Here is an 11,458-nt window from a genome sequence, read left to right as displayed (position 1 = left end):
CGAGCTTGGTGCCCAAGGGCGCTAGACTCATATCCCCCTGGGCCCTGGCCGCTGACCTTGGCTGTCCCGCTAACTCAGGTCCCACGCGTGGCGGGAGGAGACCACACCAAGCCCCTGTGCGACTAGAGTCATTTGCCCACGAGGCAGCCAAGGCCCCCAGCCAGGACAGGAGGGCCTTCCGCCATCCTCCCCGCCTCCGCCCGGCTTTGCACGTTCCCCCACCTGGCAGCTTCAGGACGTCCTTGTTGAGGTCAGGAAGGCCCTCCTGGCCAGGGCACCGCCTGAGCAAAGGCGGGGCCTTCAGGTGGTGGTGGGAGTGTCATGGTTGCCTCTGTCAGGTGCAGTGTGTTGGAGCGAGCTGTGGCACTGGCACAGGGAGGATCGAGGTCCCATCGCGAGAGGCCTCGATGTTGGCCAAGGAAAGGCCTCCTCCCGCTCAGGACCTTGGATAGAAACCAGAGCTCCGAGGAGTGGACAGCATGTGCTGCTTGGTGGCTGGGTGGAGTGGGGGCCGGGCTGTGGGGATGGGCTCTGTGTGATGCTGGCTTCTTGCTCACTTTGGGCACAGGCGGGCACCGCCCTGGTGGGCAGGGAGGGGATTTCAAGCTCCTGTGTCGGGGGGCCTGACAGAGGCTGGATGTGCGGCTGCCTGCAGGAGGGCTGGGCATATCAGGACCCGAGTGGTGAGTAGCCACCAGCTGCCGGGGACTGCGTATTGTTACATGTTTCCAGAAACAGGCCCACGTGTACCAGACCTGGAGGCTGGAGCTCTTGGCCATGGGTGGGCTGGGGGGGCTGGGGGGGCTGGGAAGGGCAGGGGGGTGGCAGAGAGGCTGGCAGCCTCACCTGGTTGGAATCCGGGGCTCCCCTGTGTCCCTGGATGCTGTCAGAGCTCACTGGGTGGCGGTGGTCTTGGGGAGGGAGGGGCGACCTGGGCACAGGCGGTTGTGTAAACTGTCTTTTGTCTTGAGTTTCCACCTTTGTTGTGGTGGCATGATGTCATAACCCAGCAGTCAGAAAAAGTACTGACTTTTTTCTTGCTTTCAGGAGAAAAAAGGTTTGTATTGTGTTCTCTAAACTCTTTTTCTAGGAAGGTGGGGACACCATCACCCAGTGTTTTTTTGCCCTGTCAGTAGTTTGTCCTCCTTGGCCTGGGAGCTGCCTCTCTTGTCTGTAAATGGGGATAAAGCCCCTTCTGGCTGGACTGGGGCAGGGGACCCAGTTAGACCAGTACCCCGCCGTCCACTGTGTCCCGACTGCTGCGCCAGCGCTATTGTGCCGGCAGCCCCACCGCTCTCCGTGTGTGTGAGTGCAGGCGTGTCACCGTGGACGCTCTCTGTGTGTGTGAGTGCAGGCGTGTCACCGTGGGTGAGCATGCGCACCTTACTGGGCGTCTGGACCCCCCGCTGTAGGGCTGGTTGTTTGGTGGCGAATTCTGTTCGACCTTAGCCGAGAGGTCGTCCCGTTGCCCCTCCACCTGCACAGGCCTGGCTGGAAAGAGTGGCTCTCCTGGCAGGTCCTGGGCTGCAGGGATGGGAGGGGTCACCATCCACCCCATCGCCCAGGGCAGCCCCTACCAGGCAGGTTTGCCCTGGAGGTTCAGCCTGTAGGACCCCCCGCGGGTGGGCTGGGCGAGGGGCCAGTGCTGCGCGTGGCCTCCCCACCATAACCCCAAGGCTCTGCTCCAGGGGAGCTCATGCCAAGGGATTTGGGAACCCCCAGGAGTGTCATCTGGGAACAGAGGGGATTTTAGGAATCAGAGGCCGTTGGAGATTGTGTCTCATTGCCCCTGAAACTCCCCTCCCCTCTAACCACACCCCCCATTTGATGATAGGAGAACAGCCCTGAAGACCAGACAGCTGCTAGGCAGGGTCACCCAGCAAGCTGGAGTCAGGGCCGCTAAGGGGGTCTTGGGGTGCTTGGAGATGAGCCCCTGACCTCGACCCACGCAGCTTGCCCATGGCTTCTTGGGGTTGCTGCCAGGGGGTGGACAGACAGACGGGCAGCGTGCCCGTGGCTCCTGGGGCCTCGGGGATGGTGGCTGTTTGTGGGCGTCGTTCCTGGGTCCGTGACTGCAGGTGTGCAGGGCGTGGCGGGGATGGAGGGGCCCAGGGTGAGAGGGTGGAGGCCACCGGGGAGGACCCCAGTCTCGGCTCTGTTCTGGACCCCTTCTCAGCCAGCATCAGGTCAACTGCCCTCTCTGGGCCTCGGTTTCCCAAGTTTCTCCTGAATAAGCTGCCTGAGAAGTCCACGCATGGGGGGCGGTGGAGGGCAGGGACTCCGAGTGTGACTTCCTTTGTGACAGGAGCTCCGATGGCTCGGAGCGACGGAGGAGAGGAGGCTGGGAGAGGGGGTGCAGCCGGTCAGCAGGGGGCCGGGGGGTGGTGAGAAGCCCGGAGGTGTAGCCGAGCCCCCGGCTTTGAACCTGGGGATCCTGACCATGATCTCGCGGTGCTGCCGTCGGGGGTAGATGCCTCAGACAGACGGGTGGGTGGTGAGCGACGGTCGGTCGCTCCTGGGGACCAGTGAGGGCACCGGGCATAACGCCGGGTGGGGCTGGAGAGGACACGGAACTCTGGGGGATCCGTGAGGGACACGACTTTCCTTAGGGGTGGGGAGGGGCAGGCCTGTGAGGGGGTAGGGAGTCAGGCCCCTGCAGAGCCCCTGACCTTTGAACCTGAGATCTGCTTGGTGGTCTCATGGTGCCACTGTCAGGGGCAGATTCTGTGCCCCAGAGGGCAGACTTAAGGCCCCTGCCATGGTGTGTGAGGGCCCACGTGCATGGACATCCGTGTTGGAGCCCCTCCCCAAGTGGAGGTTCTAGGTCCCCCACAAGGAGTGGTCCCATGTGGAGGGGTGGCGGATCTGGGACGTCCAAGGCCGCTGCCGGATGGGTGGGCCCTGAGGCCAGGCAGAGGGACCCTCGGTCAGCATGGGCTATGGGCTGAGTGAGCCCTGAGTGCCCGGTCACCGCTGTCCTCCCTCCCTGGGACGCCCTCTGCCTTCCCAGGGCAGTGCACCCTCAGAACAGCTTTTCTGCCACTTTTAGGACGGTGGGACCTTGGCCTTCTCCACTAGGGGTGGTGGTGGGGGAATTGCTGAAGCCAAGGTTCCTTGGTTCAAAGACCCTCCGAGTTAGGGGGGCAGGGCACAGCCCGCCCACCCCCATTTCTCGTGTGGGACGAATTGGGACTTGGATTTCTGGGGTCCCTGATCCGGACCCTCCAGAAGAGGCAGCTCCCCGTGTTGCCCTCCTCCCCTGTACCCCCCACCCCCCACCCCCCCAGCTTTCGTGCCTGGGGCCTGGTGGGCGTGGTCCAGGGGAGCCCCACCCCGCCCCTCCCCCACTCCACCTGCCCGCCCTCCACCCCGCCTGTCCCCACCCTCCACCTTCAGAACAAGCCACAGAGTCAGATCATCTTTTAACTCTACTTTATTGGGGGGTGGGAAGCGGTGAGGCGCGCAGGCGGGGAGGGTCTCCTCCCCGTGGCAGAGAGCGGCGGCCTGGTAGGAGCGTTCTCCGCTGCTTGGCTGTCTCGGGCCTCTCTCAGTCTCTCTTGGAGCCCCTCCCCTTGTCTCGGGCCTCAGGCCCCTGTGCTGTCAGTGTTGGGGTGGGGGAGGGAGCCCCCCCGGGCGAGGTCACCCCGTCAGTGTCCCGGACGGTCACAGGGACGCCTGAGGCTGTGAGTCCGGTGAGTACTGGCACGGCGGGCCCCTCTGTAGCAGGACCGTCCAGGTGAGAGCCAGAGCTCAGGGTCAGACAGTCGGTGTCGAGGGCGCTGGACCGGACGGGGGGCGGGTGCAGCTTGGCAGGGAGGTGGGGCGGGGGAGGCCCCCCAGCACCCCACGAGGCGTGGGAGGTCGGGGCGGGGCCCGGGGGTGCGGGGGCACCGCTGGTGGAGGTAGACGATGTCAGTGGAGCAGCCGAGGTCAGTGTCCCAGGGTGGCCCGAGGTGGCCACTCGTCGCTCCGGGGGAGCGTCCCCGGCACCTGCTTGCTTGTCTGCGTCTGCTGTGCTGGTTCCTCACCCGGCCTGGGGTCACGGGGTCATCTCCTGCTCATCGCTGCTCTCTCCCCTCATGGATCTCATGCCCAGTTGCAGGCCTGGGACCTGGAGAATTAAGATGGAGTTGGGTAGCCCTGAGCCGACTCTGGGTCTCTGACGGTTGGACGGTCCACTGGGTAGCCTGTTGGCACGGATGCTGTTGCTGGTCGATGAGTCGATTGTTTGCCCTTCTCAAGTGTTTCCCCCTTGGGTCAGGAGCGGCAGGAAGGGGGCCTGGGGTCCGAGCGAAGCCGGCTGAGGCACGGGGAGGCTGGAGGGAGGGTCTGTGGGGCGGCGGGGCGGAGGAGAGGAGGCGTTTTCAGTCGAGGTCCGCGTCCTGCTCTTCTCCGGGCAGCTCCTCCAGCGTTGCTCCTTCCCCGGGGGGGCTCACCCCGACGAGGGTGGATGTAGACTGGGTGTAGACGGCGGTCAGGAAGTGGGTCAGGGCCCTGGCCGCCAGCTGCCGGTTGATCGCGACGGACCCCCGTCGGGCGCTGCGGATGCAGAGCAGGCGGCGGACGCCGGTGTCGCCGGGGAGGTGCTGGCGGGACCCGCGGGCGCCCGAGGCACCGGGGCTCAGGCTGTCCTGCACGTCGCTCTCCTGCTCGTCCTGCGAGGTGTCTTGCAGGCCGTCATGCAGGCCACACTGACGGTAACGTTGCAGGTCGTCTTGCAGGGCTTCTCGCAAGACGACATCCTCATCGTCCACGACGTGCAGCTCCAGGTAGCGGTCCGGGCGCGGGTGGGGGTGGGTCCCCTCACGGGGGGCGACTCTGACGGCGAAAAGCTCGCACAGCACCTGCCAGAACTCGGGCGTGAGTCGCAGGCCAAGCAGGGCGTCGCGCCGCCACTGGCCAGGGCCCAGGAACAGCTCGGCCGGTGCCTCGGCCGGGGTGGCGTTGGCGCCCGTGAGCGGGGGCATCTGGGTGAACAGCTGGGCGACGGCGGGGGCAATGAGGGACGAGTCCAGCAGCAGGCACAGAGAGCGCCGCGGCGGCGGCCAGGCCGTGTCCGAGGTGGGTGCGGGCGGCAGGGCGAGGCGCGTCCTGAACCTCAGCAGCACGAGGAGGGCGGCCACGGCCAGGAGGTTCTTCCAGAACAGGAGGCCTCGGAAGAAGTGCAGGATGACTGCCCTGATCTGGGCCATGCTGAGATGGGCAAGGAGGCTGTTGAGTATTTGGTCTGCTGGTATCAGAGCCAGGAGCTCCTGCCGGAGGTGCTGCCCGTGTGGCTCGTCCTGATGAAGGGCGTCTTCATTCTCCTCTTCGTCCCCCGATTCTGGGGACTGAGCCCTGGGGGACCCTCCCGTAGCGAAGAGCATCCTTGGCCGAGCGGCAGCGCGCTGCTGGAAGGCCCTTCTCCGGAGGCGTTTCCGCGTGGGCGGCGGGGGCTGGCCACCCTTTTGTTCTGGCCGCTCCATGACGTCAAAGTGGAAGTGGGAGAAGAAGAAGACCCAATGCCCGGGGAGAAGTACGGTGAGCCTGTCATTATTCAGAGAGGCCAGATCCTCTGTGTTGAGAAGGATCATGATAGGCTCCTCGGTGTTCTCCAGGTAGCGGCACCACGCCACGAAGGCAGCCCGTACCGGAAGGGTCTTCATCTCTGCCGGCGAGGCCTCCACCTCGATCGGGGAGATGTTTCGAGAATAGAAAGCGCAGCAGACTCGCTGGCCGGTTTGCTCGTCGACTTGGATCAGGGAGGCATGCAGGGCCGTCTTGGTGACGCCCGTTTCCAAGTAGAACGGGTTCTGGGGCTTGGGGTGGTGGAGGAGGGGCGCCTGGCGGAAAGCCCACTTCAGGCGCTCGAAGGCCTCCTGTTCCTCGTGCCCCCAGTAGAAGGGCCGGTCGCTCAGTAGCTGCCGCACCAGGGGCTCCGTGACGACGGCGAAGCGCTCCACAAAATGCCGGTACGGGAAGGCGAATTCGATGAGGTTCCGCAGGGACTTCTTAGAGCCAGGGGTGGGGTGCCCTGTTACGGTGCTCACGATGCTCTTGTTGAGTCTCACCCCTTTGGGGGTCATGACGAACCCCAGGAACTCGGCGGTGTGTCGGTGGAACTGGCTCCTGTCCAGGGAGCAGTAGACGTGGTGGTAGCGGAAGCGGGTCAGCACCTGGCGGACGTGGTGGAGGTGCTCCTCCTGGCTCATTGAGTAGACCAGGACGTGCTGCCCGTACGAGAGGACAAAGAAACCGAGCATGTCCTTTAGAATAAAGTGAATCACGCCCTGAGGGATGATAGGGTCTGCGCAGATCGGGAAGGGCCAGTAGCTCGTCATCTCTTGAAGCTCCAAACCGAATGCTGCTTTCCACACGTCTTCCGTTTGGCGTATGTTCATGCTTTCCTCCACGACGGTGCCACGCAGCTCCAGCTTTGTGAACCACGTGGCTCCGTGTAACTGGTCGAACAGTTCTGGAATCATCTGTACGTAGTCGTGCGTGCTGGTCAGCATGTCCTGCGGGTCCCAGTATTCCTCCCGCCTGGCCCTTTCTTGCATCCCGGCCCCCACAGGTTCCCACGGCGCGGTGGAGGGACACTCGTGATAGGTCTCGCTGTGATCACTGTCTCCAGCCTGCTGAAGCTCAGAGGGCTCTGATTCAGAAAGATCATCGGATCCGTCTGAGCTTGGCTGGTCGGAAGTCTCCTCATCTGCTTCCTTCGGGTTAAACACGTCGGCCAGGTCGGAGTACAGGGGCGGCAGTCCGGGCAGCAAGCTTATGGCATGTCGTTCCAGAGCGATGCATGGTGGGGGCGGGCGGAAGCAGTTCTTCAGGCAGTAGGGAGAGTGGAAGGTGCAGCGGCCTTTGACCCAGTCGACCTCCGGGGCGTGGACTCGGAGCCAGTCGATGCCTAGTATCACGGAGAAGTTGGGAGACGGGATGATGTCGAATTGCAGGGACTCGTGGTGGCTCTGGTGAATGCACATCAGGGGTTCGGTGTAGAGCCAGACGGGCTCGTGGCCGACCAGCGAGCCGTCCACGGACGGGACCGACCGCGGGCAGGGCTTCTCGTAGAGCTCGACGTAGTGCTCTTGGGCGAACCTCTCATCCATGAAGTTGCCGCCCGCCCCCGAGTCGACCAGGGCCTGAACCGCCACGCTGTGGTAGGGGTTCACCCTCACCGTGAGCAGCAGGAACAGGTGGTCGCGGTCGATGGCGGGGCGGGCCTCGCAGGGCAGCCAGCTGCTCACCACCCACCTCTCCGGAGCGGGCGAGTCGATCCAGGTCAGGTTCCGCGGGCGGGCCTCCGGGGGCAGCCGGAGCATCGCCCTTCTCTCTGCCAGCTTCTCTTCTATCTGCAGGACCAGCAGGATCAGACTGTCCAGCGAATCTGGCTGAGGGATGCGGAACAGATAGTGCCTGATCTCCTCCTTGAGCCCCTGGCACAGGTGGGCCTGCAGGACGTCGTCTGGCCAGCCCAGGGTGGGCACCAGGCCCTGGAACTCGTTGATGTATTCGATGGCGGCGCGATCCCCCTGCCTGAGGCTGAACATGGCCTCTTCCGCCACCCGCAGGGCCTGGCGGTACTGGAACGTATCGGACATGGCCTCCAGGAAGGCTGGGAAGTCGTCCATCAGGGGGCTTTCTCTCTGCACCAGATCTTTGGCCCACTCCAAGGCCAGGCCCGAGAGGTGGCCGATGACGTACCCCACCCGCAGGCGGTCACTGTAGAGCATTCTGGGGCAGCTCTGTAGGACCAGCTGGCAGAGCACGATGAACTCGTGGTACTCTCTGCGATCGCCCGAGAACTTGCCTGGGACCGGCAGCTGGCCGGCGCTGATCCCCTTCGTCAGGATCTCCTCCGCCACCCTCTGCTGCTCTCTGAGGTCCTGCACACGGAAGTACAGAGAGATGATGGACGTCACCATGCCCGTGATTTCCGCGGTCACGCTGTCCGTCGGCTCCTCGGGACGCGCCTCTTTCCACCCAGCCAGGTCAGTGTAGTCGTCTTGCTCTTCCTGGGCTCCCCGTGGGTTGACTGATGCCTGTTCCATTCTGCCAGGTGCCCCACCAAAGGGACCCCCCACTTCCAGATGCGAACCATCGCGTGACTCCTCCAGGTCTTGGAGTAGGTCATTGGGTGGATCCTTTATTTCCCTATGTGGGCCACTGGATGGCTCCTCCATGTCTTGGAGGAGATCAATGGGCAGCTCTCCCATTTCCCGGGCCGGGCCACCGGCCAGCCCTGCCGCCGCTGCCGCCGCCTCCACTCTGCTGCCTGGTGTCTCCACGGTGGTGTTGGATGAGCCCTCGGAGGACTCCATTTGTTTTGATGATGGATTCTTACGCTCCATCATCGTCTCAAATGAGTCTTCAGAGGGTTCTATCATTTCGTCGGATGGGAAGGAGTGTTCTCTGAAGACGGGTAAGGTTGTGACGCGTCCGGTCAGTGACTGCGATGGCGGAGGTCAGAACCTGGGGGTGGGGAGGGGGTGCGAGGAAAGGCAGTGGTTTAGGGTCTCGCGAGGTCAGGGTCTCCAGGACAAATCAGATGCCCAACCTGGCAGAGCAGAGAGAAGCTGGGGAAAGCCTCCCTGGGTCCAACTTGGGGCATCCCATGGAGAGAAAAATCTGCAACCCCCTGACCTTCCCGCCTGCTCTCCCAGGTTTACTCTGCCTGTCTGGCCTGACTACTCCCCCATGGCTGTAAGAAATTCACAGCCCATAAATTCTGTGGAGTTGATGGGCCCGGAGTGGCCGCCGTGGCAGGCAGGCACCTGGCAGGGTGCGTTAACTGCTTCATCTCAACCCTGGCACACAGGCCTGGTCAGCCTCCCTTCCCTTCCTTGGTCACCAGAGAGTCACAGAGGTCACATCTCAGTGCCGTCCACAGCCGCCTCTGGCAGGCTGGGCCTCCTCGCTTCTGAGGTGCGGATCTCCAGCAGAGATGCCTACTGTTTAACAAGTCCAGGGCAAGAGGAGAACATGGGCACTTGGCTGCTATCCCGTCGGTTGGCTCAGACGCCCAAAATAGCCCTTCTTTCCTCTCCCAGCTTCGAAGCAGACATCGGGGGCAGGCAGAAGTAGTGATCTGGATTCTGGCTTTTCTTTTTTCTCCAGAAATGTTTATAAAACACCTACTGTGTGCCAGAGACTTGTGCATTTGTGACTTGATTCTGACTCGGAGTTTTTGCTGATTTCCTGTCTTTCACCCACTTCCAATGCAGCATTCTCCCTAGCTCTGAGCTGTCGAGCAGACCTGCAAATCATTTGCCCACCCCTCCTAAAACCTGCACTCTCCCGAGATCGCCCTCGCTGTCTGTGGGGGCTCAGGAACGTCAAACATTTGGCCTCCGTTCCGCTTGCGCAAAAATCTTCGTATGCCCCTGCAATCTCTTTGCTCTAGCAGATGCCCCTTCTCTGTTGCTGGTTGGTTTCCCCGCCAGCATCAGGGTATATCTAGTAGAGCTGGGATGTTCAGTAAGGGGTTGGGGTGTGCGGAGGGCATCAGATAACTTTGACATCTGAGTGACTTAGGATGGATTTTTGAAAATCTGATCATGGGTGGTTTTAGCGGGCCAAGGCAGAATTTACAGAGATGTTTTGGTTGGGGTTATTTGTACCCTTCTGTGTTGGGGCAGAGCAGATGGAGTTCTGGCTCTCCAATCAATTAGCTCTACGGTTACTGCTCTTTATGCATTTAACACTTTTTGTTGCTTCCCAGTTTTCTTTTTAGCCACCGGGCCAATCTATTAGAAAAAAAATGCATTCCCTTGTGTAAAACTCCTCATTGGCTAAAATCCAGACTTTCCAACACGATACGAAATTCTGATCTGCTGTTTCTCAAAATTAAATACATTCTTGTTAGCATGACAGTTAAATTTGATCCTGCAGTCCCTCTGATTAAAACCTTTCGCTGTTTATTTGCTGTCTACGATATTAAATCCAAACCTGTTAGCATAAACATTCCTGACACATAAACTCACCGAAATCTTTCTCTGGCTAAAATTTAAGGCCTTAGAATAATAGAAAATTCTGATCATGTCATTCCCTCAAGGCAGAGATTACATTTTTTTAGGTGAAATCATCACCATCACCGTCATCTCTGTTATGAGAATACGTATATAGCACATTGCATAAATTAACTCATTTCCTCTTCATAAAAGTCCTGTTAACTGTGTATTATTATAAAATTCCAAGTCTCTAATTGAAATACAAAATTTGACACAGTAATTCATCTGCAGACTCATCTATTGGAAATAAAAATCTCAGTATGTCTCTTAAAACCCTTTAGTGGCTAAAATTTAAAAATTTAAATTGGCTAAAATTTGAATTTTAAAATAAAAATTTAAATCGGCTAATATTTAAAATTTAGAGCATAAAATCTCAGTATGTCACCTACAACCCTTAAAACCCTTTATTGGCTAAAATTTTAAATTGACTAAAATTTGAAATATAAAATCTCAGTAGGTCTCTTACTACCCTTCAAATCCTTTATTGGCTAAAATTTACAACTGAAAAATTGAAATTGGCTAAAATGTAAAATACACATCTCCGTTATGTCTCTTAAAACCCTTAATTAGCTAAAATCTGAACACCTTAGCAAGGTGATTTCAAAACTAGATTATCCCCTTCTTAATATAAAGTTTACACTCTTGGGACTTCTCTGGCGGTCCAACGGTTAAGGCTCTGCGCTCCCAATGCCGGGGGCCCGGGGTTTGATCGCTGGTCAGGGAACTGGATCCTGCATATGCTGCAGCTAGGGGCCCGCATGTCACAACTGAAAGATTCCGCACGCCCCAACTAAAGATCCTGCGTGCTACAACGAAGACCTGGCGCTCAGTTTAAATAAATAACTAGATAAATAAATAAATAAATAAATGAAAAGCCGAGACTCTCAACATATTTATAACTTTGATGAGGCACCTGACTAAATCCTTCAGCTTCCTCGACTTCACCCTACAATCTGATATCCTTGGCGTGTTGTGAAAACTTGCTTTTGCTACTCTTTCACGTCAACGTTTAAACTTCTAGCAAGAGGCATAAAAGTTATCCATAACTTCTCTATTTAAAGCTTACAAAACTTTCTTTTCATTGCCTATCATATGAAGTTCCAATCACTTAGCATAAAATAAACATTTTTATCATGTCATTTATCTGCAAACTCATGGATCTAAAACTCCACACCTCACCAGGTCACTTCTTAAACTTATTATTGGCTTCATTCCAAACCTCTAAATTAGGCATCATATCAAAATTTGAGCATGTCATGAAAGGTCACGTTTCCTTGCCAGATGCGTGAGTTTGGTCTTGTAACTTCTGCTTCAAATCTCACCATGTCTCTAGTCACCTGTGAGATAGGATCTAAACTCCTTAGCAGAAAATACGTATTTTACTGTACAATTTCTCTGCACACTGCTCTTACCAAACACAGAAGCTTTTCTTAAAATCTCTTTAATGGCTGACATCCAGATTC

General features: G+C 58.5%; 1 protein-coding gene across 1 annotated transcript; it reads right to left on the bottom strand.

Annotated features, from left to right (window-relative positions):
* Positions 1–4,364: 4,364 nt before the first annotated feature.
* Positions 4,365–8,372, bottom strand: RTL1 (retrotransposon Gag like 1). The gene has a single exon (XM_067699279.1). The coding sequence runs from the start codon at positions 8,370–8,372 to the stop codon at positions 4,365–4,367; it is 4,008 nt and encodes a 1,335-aa protein (XP_067555380.1).
* Between the last annotated feature and the right edge of the window lie 3,086 nt (positions 8,373–11,458).

The sequence above is a fragment of the Pseudorca crassidens genome, chromosome 1, assembly GCF_039906515.1.
Source record: "Pseudorca crassidens isolate mPseCra1 chromosome 1, mPseCra1.hap1, whole genome shotgun sequence".
NCBI lineage: Eukaryota > Metazoa > Chordata > Mammalia > Artiodactyla > Delphinidae > Pseudorca > Pseudorca crassidens.
The sequence above is the reverse complement of the archived record's forward strand: the minus strand, read 5'-3'. Positions and strand labels throughout refer to the sequence as shown.